This window comes from Exophiala dermatitidis, assembly GCF_000230625.1.
Source record: "Exophiala dermatitidis NIH/UT8656 unplaced genomic scaffold supercont1.8, whole genome shotgun sequence".
NCBI lineage: Eukaryota > Fungi > Ascomycota > Eurotiomycetes > Chaetothyriales > Herpotrichiellaceae > Exophiala > Exophiala dermatitidis.
Genome location: NW_008751653.1, coordinates 411,450 through 436,770, shown reverse-complemented (window position 1 = coordinate 436,770; position 25,321 = coordinate 411,450). Strand labels below are relative to the sequence as shown.

Sequence of the window (25,321 nt, the reverse complement as noted above, 5' to 3'; positions counted from 1 at the left end):
CCAGTTGGGGAAGGCGGCTGAGGGCGGCGTCTTTTTGTTGTGGCTCGGGACTGTCGCCAGGGTGAGACACACTCGACTTTCCATGTCCAGTCCATCTTTGGCCGCTTGTTTTTCCCTTTACCTCTCCCTGCGAGCATCCGGACACACGCCTCTTCAATATCTCACCACTCTCATTTCTTAATATCAATTCCGCCCTTGTGCAGCCTCTCGCTAAGATCCGTTTCAATCGCTACACGTTTCGAGCCATACCCCTGAAAACAACCTCCCACGCATTGGATAGAATCAACGACATCCAAACAGCTAAAGCCCGTGCCCAGCCGAATTGAAGATGAAAGGCTCCGGCCTCTTCTCCGTCCTCTCGACACTCCTGCTTGTCTTCATCGCTTTTTCGTCGGCTTGGCCTTGGCCTGGGGCGTGGAACAATCATGAGGTTGATGCGTTGATTGTGCGGCAGGCGGAGGAAAGCGAAACAGACAAAGCCACAGCCACTTCGAGGTCGGCGTCAGCATCCAAAAGTGCTGCCTCGGAGTCAGAGTCAGAATCGGCGTCGGCCTCCGCGTCCGCGTCTGCTTCAGCCTCTGCATCTGCGTCAGGGTCGACCTCGGCCTCAAAATCAGGAGATAAGACTGCGTCAAACACCAAGAGCGGGACGAAAACCAGTCAGACGAAAACAACGTCCATTGACGCCCGTCTTCCCCCGGGCGGTGTTTCTATGATTACTCCTGCAGCTATTGACGGAGTCCAATACTACAAAGTGGGCGATCAGATCACCTTCAAATGGAATTACACTTCCCTTTCGGTGACTCCGTCAGCCATCGATGTTCTGGCTTCATGCTCTATGAATGCTGCCACATACACCATCTCGTCGAACATGTCTGTGGAAGAGACCGGAGCTGTTACCTGGGACACGGGCGAGTACCAGTCTACGGCCACGAATCCCTTCCCAGTGGCGAGCTATACCTTGATAATTCATGACGCAGCCAAGGATGTTACGGATGTGGCATCGGCTGGATATTTGAATGCATATTCGCAATACGTCTTTGGCATGTACACACCGTAAGTGCTGATCATTGACTGAATTAGACACGGAAGGGCTAAATGCGCTACAGGCAACCATATACTCCCTTGAACGAATTCAAATGTGCCACCTGCAGTGGCGCGCTCTCAGTGCACGAAAAACAAGCCCTGGGTGTTATACTGATTACCGCGGCCATCACGACCATGTCCTTCACATGGTTTGCGTCTGGATTTGGCGTCTTTTCATGAACACGTCACGGTTCCATCTATATATTTATATTCCGTACCCGACGAAGTCAAATCGTATGACAAATATTGACGACACGTATTGTTTACAGCATAGCGACCCAATTGGAAAATTGTATTTGGAGTTGGTGGGCGGAGAACCTTGAGGCGGACGGTGCCATGATAATCTATCGGAAACATGCATAAATCTGGGACGGGGAAGAGGATAGGCGCATCCTGGCGAGCGGAAAAATGGAAATCAAAGGATAGCGGCTCCTTATGACGGGGAGAAAGAAAAATTGACCCTTGCGATACGGGAAGAGTATGGCTGTGTCGGCCATTGTCCCAGATCATATATTCGGGAAATGCGATATATCAACTCTAATGAGCAGTGGTCATCCACATCCACAGCAATTTCTAATTGTGAACCAAATTCCGAAACCACGGTGCAACGCAAATCGTCAACGTACACGCCCGAACCCACACCCACAGAGTAACAGAGTTGTGATACTGGATATCAGCATTGATTGCTATGTTGCCCATTCCTCCCGATTCAGTTCATTTGTCACCGGGATTCTACCAACATGGAACCAAGATCAATTTGCTTCACAGCCTTCCGTGAAGGGGGCTTGGTGGATTCGACACGGCAGCCACATTGCTCGAAGGAGAGGGAAACTAGGACACCGGCTTCTGTTCCGGTTCAAGCCTTATCGGCCAGCTGCTCGAGTCTGCTCAGCATCGTTACAAATTCTCTGTCGATTGCTATGCCGATTGTCAGTCTGCCCGCAGGGCAAACGGAACCTTCTTGACGCATGTGACAAGCATGTACTCACCACCCCTTTCCTATTGCATGTGAGAAAATCCGTCGTTTCTTGAGCTGCGATCAAAGCAGGGGGAGGTTCAAGAAGTACAAAAGCCCGTGACTTGTGCTCCCTTCAGACTTCCTTTGCCCCATCATCAAGCACAGTCCAATTCCTGCCTTGTCTTTATCTGCCTGCCTCACTTTGAACAGCACGGTTTCTTCTATCTGTGAGCTCGAAAGAACTATTACACGTCATCTCACCTGCCTTGCCCGTGAATCATCGCCTCAAGCAATCTTGTGTTCAGGCAATTGGGAGACATTCTTTTGCTTTGAGGCGATTAGAGCAGCTTGTCTGTGCTTCATTTTCGACCGGTTGCTTCTCGTTGCCAACCGACAATCCAATCAGACAGCACAGAAACGGTCCCAAGGCCAGACCAGCAAACCCGCCTTGCGCCTGTCGAGACAAGGCGCCCTGGAGAGCTTTTGGTACATTGGTCACGCAGGGGTTTACTTCACGCGTTGAGGGTTTTGGTTAGTATGCCCACGACTATGTATCGTCGCCCTGTCACGTCTCTCATTGGTTTCAAGCCGAGACCTTGTACCGGTTCCAGTCGTCCAATCCTCGCCTCACTCAGCACCGCTCAAGAGCCTGACCACTTAGACGACTGTCCAAGGTACGACGAAACGAAGGGACGAATCAAGCACTGAGCCATTGATCTGGACAAACGAACCAGACGCCCCAGTTTCGAGACACAGCTGTATGTGCTGTCCTCTCTGCCCTGCCCTACCTACCTACTCAAGCTCCGATTGACACAGCCTGTGACAACACACCCCGACGCCTCCGTTTGGAAGCACGTGGTAGCGGTTGAGCCGGTCGCATACCATATGGCCCATGGGCCCCGCAAACGTCCATATTCCTTGCTCCCCTTCTATAACTTCAGAGCCTATGCCACTGTTGCCAGTCTCAGTCTAACTCCTCTTCCTTCTCAGACAGTGCAATCCGAGTTCATCAAACTGCCATAATCGACAAAACAACAGCAAACAGACAAACTCGCAACCATGCCTGCTGGACGCCAATCGACCTTGTCCGCGTCTACACGACAACCCAAGTCCTGGCTCCCTGAACACGATGCGTTTATCCGCCGTCATGCCCGCAACCGCGAGGACGCAACCAGCATCGGCATTCTCTTTGAGACCGAATTCCCTGGTGTCCGAGTTACGCGTGACTGGATCGGGATGAGGATGAAGCAGTTGGGGCTTCTTTAGTCCTAAGAGCGACTCTTTTCGTCTGGAGGTCAACCGAGCTTTGGCGGTAAGGGCAATAGGGTATGTCCAGCCCATTACACGGAGATAGACGGACAGGCACCGAATCATGCTGACTATTCGGTTGATCAACTGCAGACTGTCTCGTCGCCCGAGCGACCAGAGTTTCTCTTTCATTAGAATCCCCAGTGGCAGCATGTCCTCAATCATGGCAGGAGTAGGAGAAGGAGCAGGACTGAAAGAATGGGGCTAGAGGATGAGGTCCAGACGTGCGTGAAGGAGCTGACCCCGATCTCCCCTACTCAGGCGTTCATCGTCTGCCTCTTTGTCTCTGTCTCTCACATACAAGACAGGTGGTACCAGTCAGGAATGAAAGATTGAGTGGGAGGAGTGGGCGTTGAGTTGTGTTTCTTGACTTAGACTTGTGCTTTATGATCTTTTCTCGGGCGAGTGCGACCTAAATCTGAATGTCTTGTTAACTGTCCATTCAAAGTTAGCAAGCAAAAGGTCTTCATGAATTTTAAAGCCTAGTTGGTTGAACTTGCGAAAATGTCATGAAAAACGGGTCGTGTGTCCAAGCTCTTCAAGACCCGGTTCAAAGTAAATATGTCCTTCTATGTGTATAAATCATTATGTCGAAGTGTTCAGGAGGCGATGGGCGCCCCGATCGTTCATGAAGGCAAAACCCCTAAAGGCGAGGATGATAACCAACTGCACTATATGGGACGGTTGATCGAGAAACATACCAGATACTGCAGTGGGTATGCTTGACGTCAGTGACATACGCCAACAGGTTCGTATTTCTTGCTCGCTGCCGGAACGATACTACAGCTGAGAGCTTTGGAGATAAGAGGACAAAATTCTACGGAGACACAGTACAAGACAGAATGCGAAAGGTTCCACGAAAAGTATGGGACCAATGTCTAGATTGGGACATAGACGGTAGTATACGTATTGTAGAAAAAAGTACAGCTATATAGCCATACTTCCGGGCAGTCCTCATTTGACAAGCACGGGCAGGTACTTCAATACTTTCCCAGTAGGATACATGAGAAGAACAGCTCTGAACGGTCCTTGATGGTTCGAACACAACCCGTGTAGGTATTTGTGGTCGGGTCGGACAAAAGGCCACAGCCATTGCCGGTATGGTCTTCAAACAGACCTTCAAGCAATGAAGAATTCCTCCCAATAAAACTTCAGACCAAAATCAAACCTGCAGATTGCATTGCTCGTGCGCTGACAAGGCTGCGTCCATACTCCTCGCTGAATGAGCTAAAATGTGTCACTTGTGAGTAAATGATATGCGATGGGTGTTTCAGTATACAGTAAAAGTCGTATTTTCGTTTCCTCTGGAAAAGACGGTGCATGTTTCAGGGCATCATCGGCAATGCAAGGTTCGTGCCTGGATCTCTTTGTCGAATACCTCCTCTTTAGTCGATCGGAGTTTGCTAGGACATGGAACTTAGCCTCGACGAAGAAATCCAGACTTCCATCTTTCCCATCTCATTTCTTTCCTTCCTGGCTTGGTTGCGCACACTACTGAGCAACATCTCCAGGTCATCTTGGTCGCCCATGGTTATCATGTCACCGTCATCTTGCATCCTAATCTTCATTGGATCTTTGATGCTGAATTTCTCTCGAATCTTGCTCTCGAAATCGCCAAAATCAATCACCGCGCCGATCATTAGATACCTCGTGTCTTCGTTGAAGTGGCACTTGACCCGGATCTTGCGCATCTCTGGCCGGTTGCTCCCTCGCCCGGATCTCGACGTTGGCCTGCGGACGGGCTCAAACCCACTCATTCCCTCACTCATGTCTTCTTCCTCGACAAACTCGTCTTCTTCGTTAAAATATGCTTGTTGTTCTGGTCGCCCGGGTCGTCTCCTTGGACTAGCGTACATCCGGTAGACATCATCGACAGCATCGACAGTCTCCTCATATCGTGACTCGACAGTCTCCCGGAACAGGGGTGCTGGGGCTCGCTGTGAAAGAGACCTGTCCATCACTTGACGCCTGGTAGCTGGTCCACGTGGTTCCGATGCCGTCCTTTGGGTTCCGTACCGTGATCGATCCATCTGAGGTGACGGGCGCTCCACTAGCACCGGTTCTTCGGACCAAGAGTTCTCCCGCGGTGCCATTCTGCTCTTAGCAGGAGCGGGATTCCGGCCGACGTCAAACGTTGCTGAGCGTCCCAGCATACCGGGCCTAGGTTGATCCGGTCCAGCTTTGGGACTCGGAACATTTCGGGGATTGCGCAAAGATGTCGTCCGCAGTGGCAAAGTCGCCGACCCGCCGCTCGTCACCCTGGGTTTTTCATTCTCTGGTGGAGGTGTGGGCGGGAAAACATTTCTGTTCATCACTGGAGGAGCACTCTGATCTCGATCTCTGGGTTGCCTGCTCGATATGTTGCGTTGCACGAGGTTGGTTGCAGCGTAGCTGATGTTCTCAGGAGGTCGGTCATCCTTGGCCGCCAACTCAGTGGCAATAGCCTGTCTCTTCTCCAAGCCTGAAAATCCCGTCCCAGTGTTTTGACTATTCGAGGTGGCGATGAGACGAGCCTTGCCCAGATAATCTTTAGCCTTGAGGTTCTTGACTTTCGCTTCGTTTGGTCTGTATATGCAGCCGACCGGTCTGGGATGTAGTCAGTAACGACGAACTGTCGGGGAGATCCGCGGACAGATTGCACATTGCACGGTCGCTCTCCTTGGGCAGACTTACATGCTGAAGACGACGTAACCCTGTTTTGACGTCAGTACCTGCTCTCTCCATTGACTATGTTCGGACTTACTGCAGCTCTCTCCTTTATGGCATCGTCGATCACGTCGTGGTCTGGAGTCATCTTTTCTTTCTGGGCGAAGCTGAAATCTTGCAAACCAGATTCTTCTTGTTGAAGGTACATGTAGCAGAGGCCTCGGTTGAACAGGACTTCACAAGAGTACAGTTTGAACTTTAGACCCAATTGTTCATAGTCGATGTAGGTGTTCCCCCTCAGGTACAACAGGGTGTCGTTGAAGTTGGCCAATGCTTCTTCAAAGTCACCAACGAGGAAATTTGACACGCCTTGCTGAAAGTAGGCGACGGCTAAGTACTGGTCGAGCTTGATCGCGCGTTGATAGCATTCCACCTACTTCAGTCAGCCTCCCTTATTGTCCTCTTTTGCTTCGTTGAACCCACCGCTCGATCATGCTCGCCGATGGTTGCATGAATTACACCACAGTTGAAGAGGATTTTCGAAGTATCTGCTATCGTATCGAACGTCACCAGGGCCTCCTCGAACTCCTGGTTGTCATAGTGATTTAGGGCCTCGACCCAAGTCTCTATCTCCTGGTAACCGTCAGTCTAGAACCATGTCAACAATGGATACTGCCCACCTGCTTGAGCGACATGGCGCCGCGCCGAAAGCAGTCAAGATTGAGTAGGGTTTCTCAAGGTCAAGATCGGTTCAGACGACTTAGACGGAGTGATGTATGTTTGCAGGAAGTCGAGGATCGGCAATGCGAGAGGCGAGCCAGGGGACGGATATTGAAATGGTGTAGTGTGGTCACAGACTCGCTTCGGTTAGCGGACTTCGATGGCTGCGAGGTCTCAAAAGCTGCGAGGGCCGGCCCTGCCGCAAAGACCTTGAGATCCAGGGATTAAGCGCCGAGTGAGAGTAGTAATGCCGTGGTAACGGTAGCGGTGTTGGCGCAGTGGTGGTGGTGTGCTTAGAGGTTCGGGTTCGGCGCCAATGCGTCCAAGAAGCGGCGCCAATGGGAGCCGGTTTCGAGTTGACGAGAACGGAACGGATTAGGGACAGCAGTGACGACCCGCGACGGTGGAAAGTATTGCACAAAAAGCGAGGTGTAGGAAGAATCGAAGCAAAAAGAGCGTGTACAGAAGTGAAAGCTAGAGGAAGAGAGATGCAAGGAAGAAACAGTTCAGAAGAGAGCGACTCAAGGAGAAGAGACCTTGAATTCAGTGTTTGAAGATGATGGTTTGGCAGTTTCTGTCGCACAATTACTGACGTTATTTTTGGGGGCAGCCCGCGGTAGCACTAAGGACAAAGATACACTGTACAATGACACCGGCGGCCTGGCCCTTGGTGGAGATGCCTAGCACCCACTGTAGTAATACAGTGCCAGTGCCACCTAGTAAGTGAGTGCCTAGTAGTACCTAGCCAGTTTGTTAGTAACAGTCCAGTAAGCAGGGGGCTCGACGACACTCCAGGCTTCCAAACATGAAGCTAGAAGGACAGGGAGCGAGAGTCCAGGGGGAGGCAACACCAAAGGGGGTCATTGTTAGGAGACCTGAGGAACCCAATCGTGCCTCCCACCGCCTGCATTGCCACCAAAACAGTTTGGCATCGCGAGATTCCCTGCTTGGTGAGGTCAACAAGTTTCCAACCTGTGTCCCGCGTCGCCCATCCTTGCATCGAGATATCACCGACTACTGCACCTTGCCAGCTAGTAGTCTCACTGCAGGACGAACTCTTCCATTCTGTGTGTGACGGTTCCAGCGAAAGATGTGCTGGAATGCACTGTTGGCCTCTCAATTGGTGAGTCGCGTTTCGTCAACCACAGCAATTGGAACGGACTTCGCTTGTTTCTCACCGTCTTCGTGCCTCGCTTGTGTTTCGTCTCCTCAACATGAACCTCAATTGCTCAGTATGTGACCAAAAGATGTCCTCCTACATGACTCGCACGTTATGGTCAGCAGTGGCCTGAGTCAATCACCTGAGTATGGTGTTTGAACGACAATTCACCCTACGGCGCCTGGGCAGTCTTGAGTCGAACTTTTCTGTTGATCCCTGGACTGGCCGGATAGCTTTCGGGGTTTCTGGGCAGTGGACCCCTACGTGATACAGTACGACGACGTTTTGGACAAGTTTCGTTTCAGAAGCGCTTCTGAAGGCCAACCAGCATTTACGAACTTGGATCTCCAAAGTCTATCGCAAGCAGCCGTCCGTACACTTCTCATGCGTCCAAGTCATCCATGCATGCATGCAAGGGTGGTGCAAAGCTTGCATTGTCGGACTTCCCGTCAAGTCAGAAGCAGAATGTACCAACCAGCAAGTTGCACATTGCCGATACTCTGCCCCTTCCTTTCGAACAATGCAATACCATATGGTATGATCATCATGTCTTCGAGTTATCCAACCTCTCTTTTATCGAATAAATGGTCATAACATGCCCTTTCCCACCTGCTCCTTACGTTCATCCCAGACCGTCTTTCCCGAACAACTACATACCGTCTTGTCGTTGTCCCAAACTCCCGCAGAGCGGGCAATGACTCCTACCAGGGTATCCGGATCATCCGTCTGAAACGCTCCCTCTGGTTGTTTCGACACCACCATGCTTCGACCTATGATCTCCCAGATTGATACGGGTCGATCTAAGAACGCGCTTCCGCGGCCATCCTTGCCTACCTCTATCGTGCCAAACATGCCTCGAGGCTGACCAAAGCCCCCGAGGCTTTTGATAGCTTCCCAAATCCCGCCAGTGGAAACTGCCCCGCGGGAGATGTCTCCCGTTTCCCGCACCGTAGCATGATACGTTCCCGGCGATACACCACGTACTGTTAGGTCCACAAGTGTATGGTTGTCGGCAACTTGGACCATTCGCGCCAGACCCCGGACCGGATCCCGCACACCTTTAGCATGAGTTTCCAAGATACAGACGCCCGCGGAGTTGGACTTTCCGGTTCCCCTTAAGATGGCATCCCGCCCAGTAGATTCAATGGCTGACACGATTGACGAAGGAGGTGCTGTTCCTTCAATATAAACAAGCTGGTCTTTGAGATTGGCTTCGACCTTGGTGATTCCTGGAGCGGCAACTCAGTCCTGACGACAACCGCCGGGAATGTTTGAAGACATACCATCCAGCTTGTGTAAAGCTCCAGAAACGTCTTTGACACACGACTCGCAGTGGAGTGGAACTGCAAAAGTGGTCTGAGTCCATTAGCATCTAGGGTCAGACAGGGTGGAAGGTGGTACTGACCTGGAACGGTTGAATTCCTAGGCTTCCCATGTTGCTCGCTATTCTTGTGCGCTTTCAACGGACTAGACGTCGTGTGAAGTATGTGACCTGTTGGATTGCTGGGCTAATGGTTAAACAGGAGGTGAATTGCACTCGTGCCGCGGCGGAGGACGACTTGAAAATGCTTTGTAATACTCGAGCAACGGCTCAAATGGAACATGTTGTACACAGTCGGCTCCGATGCCCCACTGCCAAGGAACACTTACGTCAGCTGCACTTCCTGAACCTCGCTATCGACCCTAAATAACGCTCGATAACGACGTCGACGACGAGGTTTACTACTCTCTAGAATAATCTATAGACCGTACGAGATACGGTATTCTCTCCGATTTCTATAGTATATATAGGACTACTCTATATACTATTAAGTAGATAGAGCGAGAGTAAATATAATAATTTTAGCGTATCTACTAATAGTTATAAGCCTAGTTTACGACTAACTACTCTACGAACGACTAATAACCGAATATATTTATTTATAATACTTATACTCTAATACGAGAACTAATTAATAGTATTAACGGGATTATTCTCTACCGTAACCGAAATAATAGTAGTATACTATAAGGAGTCGACTCGCTCTTCTACTATCTTCGTTAGGACTACTCCTATTCTAAATACTCTCGATAACTAGGATAACTAGTATAGGGTCTTTAAAAGTAAAGTATAGGCTAACGAATTATAGTAGTATATCGACCTCTCCTAACCCGAACCGATCTTATTACTAGAGCCGCTTAAACTATCTCTCTATATCGAATCGAATACTCTTATATAGAAGAAGAAATAGACGCTAGATAGGAAAAATAGAGACTACTAACGTTAATTAGAGCTATATCGATAATAGACTATCCTAATCTAACGCCTTAATAATCGATTTAATAGAACGATATCTCTATCTAACCGTCTATATTACGAAGATAAGTCTATACTCTATCGTCGACTAAAGATACTAAGAGACCGTCTAAAACCCTTAGACGCGATAAAGAGATAAAGCCTCGCGAGTAAGTAGTATACTTTAAAATAAGTACTACGAAGTAAAGACTTAGAGATATAGTTCTATTAATAGAAGTCCCTATATAAGTAGTATAAGGCTCTATATATAATAGAAGCTATAGAAGACGTAGTATAAATTAACTTCCTTACTACTATATAATCCCTATATCCGAGTATAGTAGGTCTAGAACTTACTAAGTTCTATAACCGAAGAGAAATAGAATATATATTATTATATAACCTCGTTAATATAGTTAAAGGCGTATATCGTAATTCGAAGAAATTAATAGCGAAAGTAGTATTATACTTAGCGTTTAGTATATTAAAAGAAGATAAGAAGTAATAGAAGAAATCTAAGTATATCTATAAATATAAATACTTCTATAACGAATACTATTATCTAAATTCTTTAAAACGACCGAATAATTAGACTTTAAACCCTAAAGTTAATTATAAAGTATAGACTAAGTTAAATAACGATAAGGTTTTACGTAAGCGTATTAAACGACTTATTAATAAGAATAAGAGAAAAAGTAAGGATAATTAATAATAGTAAGGAGAATTAATACTCGGAGTATTTACCGCGTATTTATATACTATCGTAACCGATTATAAGTTAAAGAATTACTAGATACTCGACTCCGGATCCGATATATATATATATAATAAGCTAGAGAACTTTACGAGGACTAGAAAAGCGACCGAAACCGATATTCTTATTATAGGGATAAATCGATATTCTATTAAAGTATTTAGAAGCGTTAAACTACGCGTATCTACTAAAAATAGAATTAAGAGACTTATACTACTCGACGTCGCTCTTATTCTAGAGTTTATAACGAACCTAGTATCGCTCTTTCGTTTATATAATAAGAATATTAACTAGAATATACTAGATAAAGTCTTAATACTAAATAACGAGTATTTATACTACGTACGAAGAAAAGATAGTTACTAGATACTATTCGACGACCCTATCTTAGCGTCTCGATAACTATATATATCCGACTCTCTATCTACTTCTTCTCCTTTAATAACCCTAAAGGCTACTCCTAACGTCGTAGTATCGAGATTAGTTAGAGAAGCTTTTATTACGAGGCCGCTAGCTCCTCTCGTAATACTCTATATACGGGCGGCTCTCGGCGTGGCGTTAGCGCCGATAAGATAGACTCCCGTTACTACCGCTACCGTAGCTTAAGAGGGTAAGTCTCCCTACGAGGACTCCCTAGATAGACTATATACCGTTATAGGGTATATAGAATATAAAGCGCTTCGATACCTACTAGATATAGTAACCGAACTTCCGAAGATTAAGAAGATTACTTCTATTTAATACGAGCCTTATCGACTATTAAAAGTAACCTAGATTATCTCTCGAAACTTATTATAAGAAGAATTAGCGACGAGACTATTTAATAGAGTCTCGTACGACTTAATACCCCTTAATATAGTCTATAACGGAGATAAATAGATTAGCTATTTTAGAGATTACTATACGAGAATATATTTCGTCTATATATATCTACGAAAGTATTAATTATTCTAAATAGCTTAAGACTTTATAAATATAATTTATACGAGATATAGCTATAACGTTAAGTTTATTAGAATAGACGAGGAAAGATCGCTATTAAAGATCTACGATAATAACGTACGAGATAGAAGTCTAATAACTAAACGAAGTATATCGTATACTTCCGCTTAAAATAGTTATATAGAATAAGTAGACCGATTACTAATTAATATAGCTTAAATAATATATCTATACGTAAATCTACTAAAGAATCTATAGCCTAAGATAGTAAAAACCGTAGAATATATCCTAAATCGATTATCGTCTCGTATACTTAGCTAGAAAACGCTATTCGAAATACTATACGGGCGACGACTCGATATCTCGTATATATACGTATACGGTTATAAAGCCTATATATTATAGTATAATATTCTATAGAAAGATAAACTTTAATAACGCGCGTAGATTAGGTATCTCGTTAGGTACGATTTAATAAATATCTTTTAAATCTAGCGATCCGATAAAGACTAGGTTATACGAGTATAAGACGTTATCTTTAACGATAATAAGACGTTTTTACTACTTCTATATAAAGATAATAAGTTACTATTAATTAAGTCGATTTAGCTAGATATCGAAATATACGAGTCGATACCTAAAATAGATATAATTCTAATTAATTCTAAAAACGGCTTAGCGCCGAATTATCCGGAAACTACTTCCGACTAATTAGAAGCTTAGGAGCCTTAGACGATATTAATTTCTAGCTAATTAGAGGCCGAGAAAGCTAAATTACGTAATACGCTAACTATATATAATTCTATAGATATATATCTTACTTCTAACGCTATATCTAAATCTTCTTCTTCTTCTTCTTAACTAGCGATATCTATAGAGCCGATAACTACTATAAAAGTAATCGTAGGCTTACGAGGCTCGCGATCTATAACCGAAAGTATCGAGGGCTCTCGTCGCGCTACTAGCCGAGAGGACTCCGCCGCTCGAGCCGCGCGCTAGGACGCCCCTACTTAAGAGGGCTCCTTAGAGAGACGCGAGCCTAAACGAGAGAGTATCTCTAGCGGCGTCGAACCCCTATTAATATCGTTAAATTCCTCTCTATTTATAGTAAAGAACTAGCCCCTAGCGGAGGCCGGTCTCCCCTTAATAAGAGAATAAGAAAGAAGAGAAGAAACTTAGGAAGAAGAACTATAAATATATATACTTAAGGAGACTACTATAGAAGGCTTATCTCGCTAGGCGTCTCTAGATTAAGATAAGATAGTCTAAGCCTCTCGATATACTAATATCTTAGTAGATTTCGATAAGAAAAATATTATTATAATAAGACGACGTTCGAAACTAAGAAAATAGATATACGTTACTACGCTCGAAGATAATAGTATTAATAATAGTCTATCGACGTATTACTCTACCTTTATCGCCGTCTTTACTATCGAAAAAGATTTCTAACGAGTATATAGGAATACTCTCTCTCCTAAGCTAAAATTATAGAAATAGCTCGCTAATTACCTATTTCGAAAGAAATTCGAGGAAGTCGCGAGAGTTAAATACGAGGAACTTAAACGTAAGTAAACCTTCGTACTAGTCTCTACTAAAGGTATAAATAGACGTAATATCCTTTCTCTTATTTAGATATTTAAATATAAATTCGATAACGACGGCTACTTAAGTAAGTTTAAGGCGCGTATATATATACGAGGAGACTTATAACTTATCTTTAAAGATATTTATACGGCTACTCTTACTTTTAGTACCTTTCGTACTATTATAGCTATTACGGCCGCTTATAACCTAGATCTTATATAACTTAATACTATTAACGTATTCCTTAATAGTAAGATCGACGAGGAAATCTATATACGTTTCCTAGAAGGTTTTAAAGTACTAGATATAATACTTCGTCTACTTAAGGCGCTCTACGGCCTTAAGTAAAGCCCTTTATTATAATATAATACTCTTAGTAATACTCTTAAGGTACTAGGTCTTTCTTAAATACTAGGAGTTAATTATATCCTTAATAACGAGTTTCTTATCGTCCTATTCTATATAGACGATATTATCCTATACTATAGGCGTAAGTCTAAGAAGAGAGTTAATATAATTCTATAGAGTCTATAAGAGCGATTTACTCTACGTATTATACTAGAAGTTAACTAGTTTCTCGGTATACGAATCGTACGAGACCGAAAGCTACGTAAGTTATAGCTCGTATAGGATTTATATATCGATAAACTATTAGCTAAGTTTAATATTAATACGTACGGTAGGAAGATACCGTTAATATCTCTTTTAACTAAAAGTCTCGTGTCGTATAATGGCTAGGCTACTCTATAAGAGATATACGTATATTAATAGCGTATAGAGTCTATTAATTTTGTAGCTATAACGACGAGACCGGATATCGTAAGGGCTTACTCTATACTCTTATAATACTTACGTAATCTATTACTAGGATATATAGCTATCGCTAATAGAGTACTAGGCTACTTAAAGCGTATACGTACTCTTACTCTTAAATACTCTACTTCTCCTAAAATAACTTCTTAAAATAATAATAAATACGAGAGCGTTAATACCTTTAAGGTATACTTAGATACTATATTTACTAATAATACTAGCTAAAAGAGTTCCGACGGCTATCTCTTTATTCTATTCGGAGGCTCTATTAATTAGAAAGTCTTACGATAGAATACTATAATAACTTTAAGTATAGAGGTAGAACTACTCGCTCTATCTCGTATAGCTAAGGAAGCGCTCTAGTAAAGTCGCTTCTTCGACTCGATATATCTAAAACTTAACTAATCGCTTATTATTAAAGCTAATAATATATAGACTATTCGTCTACTAAATAAGGATAACTTTTAGCTATCTACGAAGCTAAAATACGTTAATATATATAAGTATTAGTTAAGATAGAAGGTATAAGCTAGTAAAATACGAATAGAATAGATTATAATCGCTAATATAAGAGTAGACGACTTTACGAAAGTACTAATAATATAAAATTATAAGCGATTCGTCTATATATATCTCCGCCTAGTCGATATATAGGCTATACTCGATAGTAAAGCGATAGATATAGTCTAAAGAGGGTATATTATATATAGTCGGCTCCGATACCCTACTACTAAGGAATACTTACGTTAGCTATACTTTCTAAACCTCGCTATCGACCCTAAATAACGCTCGATAACGACGTTGACGACGAGGTTTACCACTCTCTAGAATAATCTATAGACCGTACGAGATACGGTGTTCTCTCCGATTTCTATAGTATATATAGGACTACTCTATACACTGTCAAGTGGATAGAGCGAGAGCAAATACAACAATTTTAGCGCACCTGCCAACAGAACATGAGTGACGCTGCGAGAAATCGGAAGATCTCTGGCCGGCAGCACGCGGCTTTAGCCCGCACCCACTACACCGCACTGACACGTGCCCACGTGAATACCTGGTAGACTTCCCCACTGAATCACAAGCACGAGCACCCAGTTGACCTCGACACGAACACCTCTGAACGTTGTACGTTGTAGTGTGGGGGGATTCCTTTTCAAGGGATCTTCCGGCGTCGAAGATTACAGTGACAACCCAAGGACTGAGCTTAATGTTAAAGCTCAACCCGCCTCCTTCTTCGGTCACACACCCTTTCCATGCGCCTCGCTGCCCGACCGCCTAAGCGACGTAGCCCAACATGACTGCCAAAGCCACCTCGAAATGGGCCGTCGCCGACGAAGAGACTGCTGCAGCTATAGCGTTAAGGAAAAAAGAGAAAGAAGAGAAGAGACGCTTGAAGGAAGAGAGAGCTCGAAAGGCTTCGGCCGCAGCATCACCGCCCGACCTTTCTCACACTACTCCTGCTGACGACACCGAGCGAGCTGCCAAGAGACCGAGACTCTCTTCCACCGAAGAGAACGAGCCATCACGGTCAGCTGAAGAGGAGGGTTCGCATATGCTGCACTTCCCCAGTGGACAATTCGGCCCCTGCGTTCATGTTGACCAGTATGACCTCCTCAACAACATTGAGGAAGGCTCTTACGGTGTGGTCTCCCGCGCACGGACGAAATCTTCAGGCGAGATTGTAGCGTTGAAACGGTTAAAAATGGAACACACCAACGACGGGTTTCCAGTCACTGGACTCCGGGAGATTCAAACTTTAATGGCAAGTCGGCATGCAAATGTGGTCAAGTTATTAGAGGTCGTTATGGGGGATAGCTTGAAAGAGTAAGTCTTCCTACAGGAGTGCCCCTCCGTTATGCCCTGGAAAGCGCCGATACCAGACGTTGTTAACCATGTGGCTTGGTACCATTCTCGCCCAACAGTGTATATTTCGTCATGGAATTCTTGGAGCATGACCTGAAAACTCTTCTTGAAGACATGGCTGAACCCTTCCTACCCTCGGAAATCAAAACGCTGTTGCTTCAAATTGTTTCAGCAACCGAGTTTCTCCATTCCCATTGGATCATACATCGGGACTTGAAGACATCGAACCTTTTACTAAACAATCGCGGGGAGCTCAAGTTGGCCGACTTCGGCATGGCCAGGTATACCGGCAACCCTCCGCCTAAGTTGACTCAGCTTGTGGTCACGTTGTGGTACAGGGCTCCAGAGCTATTGCTCGGGGCTGAAGAATATGGGTTCCCCGTCGACATTTGGAGTATAGGATGTATTTTCGCCGAGCTTTTGACCAAAGACCCTTTATTCCAAGGCAAGAATGAAGTCGACCAGTTGTCAAAGATCTTTGCATTACTCGATACGCCCACCAACGACACGTGGCCTGGCTTTCGATCATTACCCAACGCCAAAGCTCTACATCCTGTTATATCCAGCTCGGCCCGTCGGTCATCCCTTTCAGCTTCGAAGTTTCCATATATAACGAAGGCCGGTCTTCGTCTACTCTCGTCTCTGCTGGAGCTGTATCCAATTGCCCGACCAACCGCCACCGAGATTTTCTCACACCCCTATTTCAGGGAAGATCCTAAGCCCAAAGCTAAAGAAATGTTCCCCACATTCCCCAGCAAAGCCGGACAGGAGAAGCGGCGGCGCAGAGCCACCCCTCAGGCTCCAGAGCGTGGCGATGCTCCCAGACTGGACGAACAAGATGTTACTGACATTTTTGCCAGACGGGCTGATGAGGAGCATGGTGCCGGGTTTGCTCTCAGATTGGGGTAGATGCCGGTCCGAAAACAAATCCACGAATCCATGCACAGCAACCAAATGTTATATACGTGGGATAACGAAATTGATACCGTACAATTACTTGTGGCGATCCAAAGTGCTCTTTATTGGTTTATGTCGTTCTGAGGCAGACTCTTCAAGCACCTTCAATCTGGGAATGGACTTGACAGCCTATCGCATTATATGTCATGCCTTCCATGGGGCGGCAATGCTTCTTGCACACTGCGAAGCCCACGATGGTTGGATGTTCGATATGGGCACTGTCCAAGTGCATTTCCAAGAACTTTGGACCACACTCATGAGGAACTCGGCAGATTGACTTGGCAAGTTCGGGACATGGGGTGCCATTTCTAAACGTAACCCATATAATGTCGAAAGTAGATGATATGCGTCCCGGAGATAAAATAATATCTCCGGCTCTGTCATCATAGTACCTTCACATGTTAGCATATTCCGCGGACATTGGATAGTAGTGAACACGAGCAGCCATCGACGATACTATATGCCAGCACCCAACTGCGACTTTGCTTCCAAGACCCCCAAGAACTCCCAAGGGTAGCCGGTCTCCTTGCACAACCAATCAAACGTTGATGTGCAATCTGGACCAATAACAGACCATCCAGTGCCGCCAAATCTGGTCAACAGAGGTTCAAGTTATCAAGGGACAATTTGACACTTTTTATCATTGTCACATCACGATTTCCTGGTTAATAATCAGTCCCATTGAAGGTCGTCATCCAGGCCTCCTCGATTACAATACACGCAAGTCTGTTAGCCCGTGCAGTCGAAAGCGTGGCCAGCCCTGAGTTGAGTGTCGAGGGTTCTAGTACTCGATCAAAAATAACTTTTCCGGCGCTCCCGAGGCTCCGGGTCTGGGGAAGCAGCGACTACTAGAACTGCACAACGGAGTGAGGACACGACTACAGCACCTACCTCACTCCACTGTCGCTGTTCGCGTTATCATTTTACACAACTCTTTTCCAGTCGAAGCATTGTTTTCTATTCACTATCTCGGCGGCATTATCATCTACTATTGGTGTTGTGCGCAACATACTGAGCGCTGTGCATCCCGATCGACTACCAACAGCCAACAACACAGGGCACATCACACTTCAAGATCGTCAAAGAAGATATTCACCCGCCCACTTCAACAATGCCGTTCACAGTTCTTACCGACGCCGAGGTGCGGAAGATGCTCATCTCGCTAAACAAAGAGGATGCCGAGGCGTTACAGCAAAGCCTGGCCGAAGCACTGCACTCGTACTCCACAGGCGACACGAATTCACCCTGTTCGTCGTCCTTCCAGCCGCAGCGGACGGTTATCCGTAAGAATGGAGTGACCACGCTGTTCATGCCGGCCTCGACGGGCACCACAGTCGGGATGAAGATCGTGTCGATGGAACAGGCGGAGGATCCTGACCCTGATCCCAGCGATCCTCCTCTGTATCACCACCATACGGCCCCTTTTGGCTCGGCCTCGGCCCCTTCCCAACCAAATAGTAAAAAGTCTTCATTGTCATCGACCACGCCCTCACACTCGCGATCAAACAGCCACGCCAGAACTCCATCAGGCAACTACAATCACAACCACCACAACAGCATCTCGCGAACCACGACTGGGTCATCTAGCCGGGCCAAGTCACCGGGTGCCAGGCTGCCGGATCTAGGCAGTTTGACACTGACATCGACGCCAGCATCCGCATCGACTGTCTCTGTAAGTAGCACTGGCCGAGACTCAATCGACGGAGCCACGTTTGAACCTCCGGCGTCGATGTCCACCACTCACAGCACGACTCCGCGCGGTTCAGTAACCCTGCTGGACGCGACCGGTATCCCAATGGGGATTGTAAACGCAGAAGAACTGACGGCGTTCCGGACCGCGTTGGCAGCGACAATCATGCTACGGCGACGGACGCACGTACACACGATCACAGTGTTCGGAGCAGGCAAACAAGCGTACTGGCATATCCGACTGGCACTGCTTCTCAAGGGCGACGAGATTCGACACGTCAACATCATCAACCGCACGTTTGACCGGTGCATCAAGCTCATGCAGGCGTTCCAGTTCTCCGAAACCGAGTCGCGGCCTGAATGGCGGTCGACCATCAAATTCTCGGCCATGAGTCCTGGCTTCAACGACTACGGCCGCCTGCTCAAGGAAGAGGTGCGCAAGGCCGATGTCATCTTCTGCTGCACCCCATCAGTTGATCCTTTGTTCCCCGCCGAATTCTTGATCTCTCCACAAGGCGAGCGCAAGGGCCGATATATTTCGTGCATCGGCTCGTACGCGCCGCACATGTGCGAGATCCACCCGGACGTCTTCCGCCGCGCCGTCGAGCCCCATCGGCCTGGGCATCGTCACCACCACAAACACGCCCAGCAAGGCGGCGTGATCATCGTCGACAGTCTAGAGTTCTGTCTTCAGGAGGCCGGTGAGATCATCCAGGCGAAACTGAAACCCGAACATCTCGTCGAAATCGGCGAGTTAATGATGATCAAGAAGGCCGTCACCGCGGAGTCGGAGTCCGGCGGCTCCGGCGAACAGGGCCTCGCCGATTGGCTGTCCCGCGGTAATGTCATCTACAAGAGTGTCGGCATGGGGCTGATGGATTTGGTCGTCGCCGGCGACTTGATTGCCATGGCCAGGGAAAGAGATATGGGGACTACTGTTGAGGACTTTTGATACTGACGACCAGCGACCGCCAAACAAACAGTTCAGCCGGAGTCATCAACATGAGACACCAGAAGCCTAATAACGGGAACAGGAGAAAGAAGAGAAGTGTGTATTATCATTATAGACTACGAGAACCCCATCACTTTGTGGGACCCCCCATTTACTGGCAATCGATTGCTCTAGTCGCCCTGCGTACCGAAACCAGATCGATCTAGAAGTCAAGCAGTCGTACGTCTGAGGGAGGCTTTGACAAATGGTTTTGGCTCGGCAGCTTGCTCCAGCAGATAAATTAATGACAACGAACCCGAGACGGAGACGACGAGAACCGAAGCGAGACAAACGACCAGAACCAATGATAGGAGCCGCGAAGATTTTCGAAACCCTATGACTGGACAGGCCATGTGAGGTGAGAGACACTCAGTGTGGTCTATCAGACGTCCAGTTTGGCTGCTTACTCCACTTACGCTTGTCTGTCCCAAGAGATCGTGTTTACGTACTACCCTAGCTACCCTTCGACAGACATTCGTGGATGGCTTGCCGGGTGATTGCTGTCGAGGTCGGGATGGGTATGGCGGACGCAGAAGGTTTCTATATCTCAGATCTTTCGGCCTCGTCTGATACCTACCAGTCAGGCATTCTTCACAGAGCCTTGACCGCTTCAAGGGCGCGGAGAGTTGTCCATAGATAGATGTATTATTATGCGTCCCTGTGTCCTTCGCTTTTGCCATTGTTTTATAGCAGAGTATCGTCGTATAGCATGGTATATGCTACAGTAGTTAGGGGCCAGGTGGTGGACTCTCTTGCCCACGTGGTATCATACGAAGTCATGTCATTGATATCAAGCCTTGAACGATTAAGTGGAGAGACCGAAGACGCCCTTACTCGTTTACTGCTCGATGGTAAATTACTTTTCAAGTGACCATTCCCGTCGAATCTCAGAAATCCAATCCGACACGGGAACTGTGGTCCCCGCCCGCCTCACTCGTCCGGGACCTCTGCGCTTGGCCTCCATTTCCTCCCAGGGAGGAACGTACAGAAATTCATGCGTCGGGTCGCAGACCTTAATCTCCAGAGCGTTTCTGACATGGAGCTCGTGACACGGACTCGCGAACATGACGTCCAGACAGTCCATGCAGATGTGCATGTCGTTGGCGTACGTCCACATGTGTTGACAGGTACCGCCGTCGCACTTGTATATGAGGTTTCCTTCGGGTTTTCGAAAAGGCGTTTTGGGCTCGATCTCTTGGGGAGGCACTAGCCGCTGCGATGTAACAGACACACCTCCGCCGTCATTCCTTTCGTCATCTACATCACCATCCTCCTGTTGTTGGGTGAATTCGTCCGGTCCAATGAGCGACCATGCCGCGAGCGCGTTGTCCTTGTCGCCATAATACATGAGCGTGCTGGCTAGGCGCAGATATCCCTGCCAGTCATTACTGGGGTCTTCGTCCGACAGCAAATCAATGCCGATTTTGATATGTCCTCGCAGACAATCCCTAGCTTCCTTCTTCAGCCCGACCTTGCCATAGTGGCGGCCGACAAGGAGTCTGGTGTCAATGGTGCTTGCCATGGCGTTGAGGTTGTCTGCTGAAGCCGCCTTCGTCTGGCCCGAAAGTCGCAACAGCTTGTTCACGATATTCAAAGTTTCTGGCGAGTCTGGTGGTGATGATGATCTTTGCTGCTGCCGCAATTGCTCGTAGTAGACAATGGACAGCGCTTTGGCAGCCATATAGCGTGCAGGAGCGAAACCGATGTCATCGGCATCGAGAAACGAACTTTCCCACAGGTCCAGCGCTTCCTCGCGATCATCGACTGTCTGTGGGTATTTGTACAGAATGTCGGCGAGTTCACAGCTCAACACGACGCGATACTCGGCCTTGGTGCGCGTGTCCCGTACCAGATAACCGGGGTCCATGGCTTCTTCCAGGGCAGCCCGATATACTGATTGGACAAACGGGATAGTGCCCGTCCTGTTCCCCGCAACGAGAACCGTGGAATGTAAATCGAGGTCACCAATGTAGGTGTGGAGTGTCATGCTCAAGCGACTGATACCGTGGGCGGGGTCTTTGTCGCTGCTCAGCTGTTTTAGTATCTCGATGATGTCGCCGTTTCTCCCCTGTCGCCGGAGCGCCACGATCTTCTGCATTATAACACCGTAACTGCTGGGGTTGTCGGCCAGTTGTTGGTCGTACAGGACAATAGCCTTGTTATACTCACCTAACTCGACCAGAACCTGGGCGAGCGAGAAACGAAGAGTGATGATGTGCTCCGCAGGAGATGGATCTTTCGCCTCACCTGTCTCGATTCGACGGAGAATGTCCTGATACAATTGTGCCGCGAGGGACCACTCTTCTAAGACGTCGTACGTCGTGGCCAGTCCATAATCCGAGAACCAGTGGTCATGTTGCAGCTCACCCGCTGCCTGGTAGGCTTGAACGGCCTCCTCGTAGTGCCCGAAGACTCGATATGCGCGAGCAAGACACCGGGTCCATTCAAAGTCTGGCTTGTCAACATGCAGCCGCTCGGCAGCCCATCGGGATATATGGTTGATCTGTTTGACTGTGAGAAGCTTGGTGGTGAAATCAACCTTGGCCAAAGAAGGGTCCTTGCGGCGATGCAGCTTGCGAAGAAATGCATACAACACTTGCATCATAATCACAGGATGACCTTGGTATGTCACGGATTGGCGGAAGAGACAATCCGCAACATACACTGCCACATGCTCCAAAAGATCAGCCTCGGGAAAAGAGTTCGAGGTCAAAGTTTTGACCCACGCCTGGTTTCTGGGAGAGCACGTTTTGGTTGTGGCAGGGTCCTTCAGCCAGCCTAAGACAAGGTCAACGGCTTCGTCTGTAAAGAACCATCTGTCCGCGAGATCGAAAAGCTGGTCTGCAGTCCACCATTTGGCGATGGTGTCCTGAACACTGAACATGTCAACAAGGTACTGTCCTACTCGTGCTTTGTCGTTGTTGTCTGTTGCGGTCAACTCGATTTGATGTAAATGGTCCACAAAGAAGTGCCATGCATAGTCATACAAGGGTTGAAGCTCCACTCGCTCATAGCTGGAGATGATGTGACAGCAATCCAGAAGAACTTGCAAATGAACTTTGTTGAGGTCCACGTTAATGGTTGCAGAGTTTGCCGATAACTTGCGCTGAAAGAATTCCTCGAAGCCAAACTTGATATACAAGTCCTCGTCGCAGACGCTGTCAAGGAGGTGGCGGATGATTCTGACTTCGGCGGGATGGACCTTGCCGCTTTTCGGTTCATGTACCTCTTGCTCAGACTGAACAAGGCTGCTGAAGTATTCCTTAATAGAATCAGAAACCAATGTCACCGAAGGTTTGTTATGCTCGAGATAGTCGGGTTTATTCACGATGAAGAACGCCGAATATTGACGGCACAGCTGATCGTACAACGGCCGCAGTGAGGCTTCTCCATTGCGCAGGTAGAGAACAGCTTCGAGCTCTTCAACTGTTAGAGTTCTCATTGCGCTCATGACCCAGGTAAGCAAAGCGTTGAGATCGTGGATGTCTCGGGTCTGAAAAGTCTGGTTACATCGTTTGATTTCGCGGGCGATCGTGTCAGACCTCTGAGATTGGTTCACGAGGACTTCACGGACCTCAGCGGGCCAGCGCTTGGATCCTATTTCCTTCAGGAGTAGATCGACATTGACAAAGTCGCCGTTGGCACCTTGAGTGAGACCCAAGAATACCTCCTGTTGAAGGCTGCGGATTTGCTTTGAGCTCTTTTGAAAGATATCCATTCTGTCAAGTCTGTCAGCCACAAACCGTTCTATATCAGTAGCATTACTGGTGGCAAGGTCGATTTCCGCGGTCTTGAGGTCGACAGGGTCTATTAAGGTTGCTAAGACTGGTGTCCGGCCTGAAAGGAGTATTCTGAGGTGGCGTAGTTCGTCGGACTCGTGTTCTGCTTGCATGCGTCTCAGAAGATCTGATAGTGCCTTCACACCCCAGTCGCCCAGCTGGTCAACACCGTCGAAGACGACATAGAATGTCTCATGACTACGCAGGCATGGCTCGAACAGTCGACTGAAGAGTTCAGCGGGGCTGTCCGGCTCCACCCAACTCTCGCAGATGGCAGCCAGCTCCTTGCGGTAGACCGGTTCCTGGGCTAGTTGCAGGGCAGCAGTTTTCAGTGCCTTGATCAGGCATTGCATGCCCTGGTCGAAATTGGTTCTTCCAGCATCCAGTTGCTCAATATAGTGATAGGCTATGCTTGTCCTTGATTGCGCTGCTGTCGGTTGGATGTAGCGTTTCTCCAGATTATGGATGATTGTCGTGACGAGAAAGGACTTTCCGTATCCCTCATTTGCCGACAAGAGCAAGACTCTATCCCAGGCGGCAGATCGGTCCCTCCATTGGAGAAAGGATCTGTTCTGTTCGATCCACTGTCCACTGCCGGGGACGGTGTCAGCTAACAGACGGCGGTACGATCTTGCCTGCTCCTCGGGCCCGTTTTGCACACCGAGTTTGACCTTGATTTTGTTGAGCAGCTTCTGCTCCAGGCTGTCCGACTCCTTTCTGCGCGTGTCGTCCAACATTCTGTCCAGGGAAGCTTTCACACCAGCTATGGCATCTTGAGCTTCGCCAAACCCTTCTTTCACAGCTCGATAAGTAAGTGTTGTCTTCATCTGCGATTCTCTTTCAACCAGAGACCTCAGATTTGCGATAGCACCACTGACACCATCATCTTCGTTAAAGGCGAAAACCCTGAGGAACTTCAGCAGCTTGTTACCTTGGAGGACACGCACGGAGAAGTCGCAGATGGACACAAAAGACAGGAGAATCTCATGAATGATCTTCCGAAGGGGCTTGTCCACTTCTTTCATCTTGAGGTAGACAGCAAATCTCTCGAGAACGTCCGATACCTCATTGAAAAGTTGCGTGAGGCTGGTGAAGATGTTTCTATAGTTCTGTCCGGCGGTGATGAGGTAGGAAACAGCATTGAAACAGAGCGAGCTGGGTCCATACACCTATGCTACCCATTAAAACACTCTAGTCTGGTGGAAGATTCCGGTGTCCCGAAGCTCCTTACCATGCTCGCTGCCGAGGAGACGATCCCTCCTAAGTTTTGGATCAGCAGCAGGGTCTTCTCGACGACAGTTTTGAGTACTTGGTAGTCGGCTTGTTTCTTTTCGTCGGCGTGTCGCTTCAGCTTGAGTTGAGCAACAACGGCCTCAGGACTTTGGGGCTTTTCTTGCGAAAGATCAATGCCAGTCGTGGCCGCGAACGATCGGCAGGCCTTGTCCCATGCCTCGTGAAGATCGTATTCATCATTTTCCGTCGACATTGTGTTGAAATCCTTGCACAGTGCGCAGGGAGGTGATAAAGGGGTTACTAGGATGCGCAAGGCATGGATATTGGGCGGTGGGTATTATATATCTGGGGTAGATGGGCTGAATAAGCTTACATGGTGCCAAGCTTCCCGGGGCAGGGGATGGCATCGTATCGCTCAGCTTGTCCTTTTGAAAATGTGGCGCAATAGTCGAGCCATTGACGATCGACGACCTGCGGCTGACAGAACTGATTGGCGTTGAAGTGAGGGCATGTATCCTGGAGCAAAGTGTTTGGCGAAAAAAGCAATTGTATGCAAGA

The 25,321-nt window shown here is 47.5% G+C and overlaps 6 protein-coding genes across 6 annotated transcripts; 3 read left to right on the top strand and 3 right to left on the bottom strand.

The window, feature by feature from the left end:
• Positions 1–44: 44 nt before the first annotated feature.
• Positions 45–4,284, top strand: HMPREF1120_08904 (uncharacterized protein). Its single transcript, XM_009163175.1, has 5 exons — positions 45–1,056; positions 1,110–2,575; positions 2,633–2,802; positions 3,035–3,370; positions 3,446–4,284. The coding sequence occupies exons 1-2, from the start codon at positions 329–331 to the stop codon at positions 1,264–1,266; spliced, it is 885 nt and encodes a 294-aa protein (XP_009161423.1). The 5' UTR covers positions 45–328; the 3' UTR covers positions 1,267–2,575; positions 2,633–2,802; positions 3,035–3,370; positions 3,446–4,284.
• Positions 4,285–4,755: 471 nt separating this feature from the next.
• HMPREF1120_08903 (PB1 domain-containing protein) lies at positions 4,756–6,693 on the bottom strand (the record flags this gene model as incomplete). Its single annotated transcript, XM_009163174.1, has 5 exons — positions 4,756–5,938; positions 6,026–6,045; positions 6,096–6,431; positions 6,482–6,631; positions 6,679–6,693. The coding sequence occupies 5 exons, from the start codon at positions 6,691–6,693 to the stop codon at positions 4,756–4,758; spliced, it is 1,704 nt and encodes a 567-aa protein (XP_009161422.1).
• A 1,772-nt stretch (positions 6,694–8,465) lies between these two features.
• Positions 8,466–9,312, bottom strand: HMPREF1120_08902 (CCS1; Ccs1p; the record flags this gene model as incomplete). The annotated part of the gene is made up of 3 exons (XM_009163173.1): positions 8,466–9,106; positions 9,161–9,233; positions 9,283–9,312. The coding sequence occupies 3 exons, from the start codon at positions 9,310–9,312 to the stop codon at positions 8,466–8,468; spliced, it is 744 nt and encodes a 247-aa protein (XP_009161421.1).
• Positions 9,313–15,090: 5,778 nt separating this feature from the next.
• HMPREF1120_08901 (protein kinase (NpkA)) lies at positions 15,091–17,023 on the top strand (the record flags this gene model as incomplete). Its single annotated transcript, XM_009163172.1, has 2 exons — positions 15,091–16,075; positions 16,174–17,023. Exons 1-2 carry the CDS (start codon positions 15,546–15,548, stop codon positions 17,021–17,023), a joined length of 1,380 nt encoding a protein of 459 aa, XP_009161420.1. The 5' UTR covers positions 15,091–15,545.
• Positions 17,024–18,182: 1,159 nt separating this feature from the next.
• Positions 18,183–19,712, top strand: HMPREF1120_08900 (ornithine cyclodeaminase; the record flags this gene model as incomplete). Its single annotated transcript, XM_009163171.1, has 1 exon — positions 18,183–19,712. The coding sequence occupies one exon, from the start codon at positions 18,183–18,185 to the stop codon at positions 19,710–19,712; it is 1,530 nt and encodes a 509-aa protein (XP_009161419.1).
• An 895-nt stretch (positions 19,713–20,607) lies between these two features.
• Positions 20,608–25,016, bottom strand: HMPREF1120_08899 (uncharacterized protein; the record flags this gene model as incomplete). The annotated part of the gene is made up of 2 exons (XM_009163170.1): positions 20,608–24,699; positions 24,762–25,016. 2 exons carry the CDS (start codon positions 25,014–25,016, stop codon positions 20,608–20,610), a joined length of 4,347 nt encoding a protein of 1,448 aa, XP_009161418.1.
• Between the last annotated feature and the right edge of the window lie 305 nt (positions 25,017–25,321).

Coding starts and splice junctions, on each gene's coding strand:
- HMPREF1120_08904 (XM_009163175.1), top strand. CDS start 329: ATGAAAGGCTCCGGCCTCTTCTCCGTCCTCTCGACACTCCTGCTTGTC. Junction 1,057..1,109: donor GTCTTTGGCATGTACACACC/GTAAGTGCTGAT, acceptor AATGCGCTACAG/GCAACCATATACTCCCTTGA.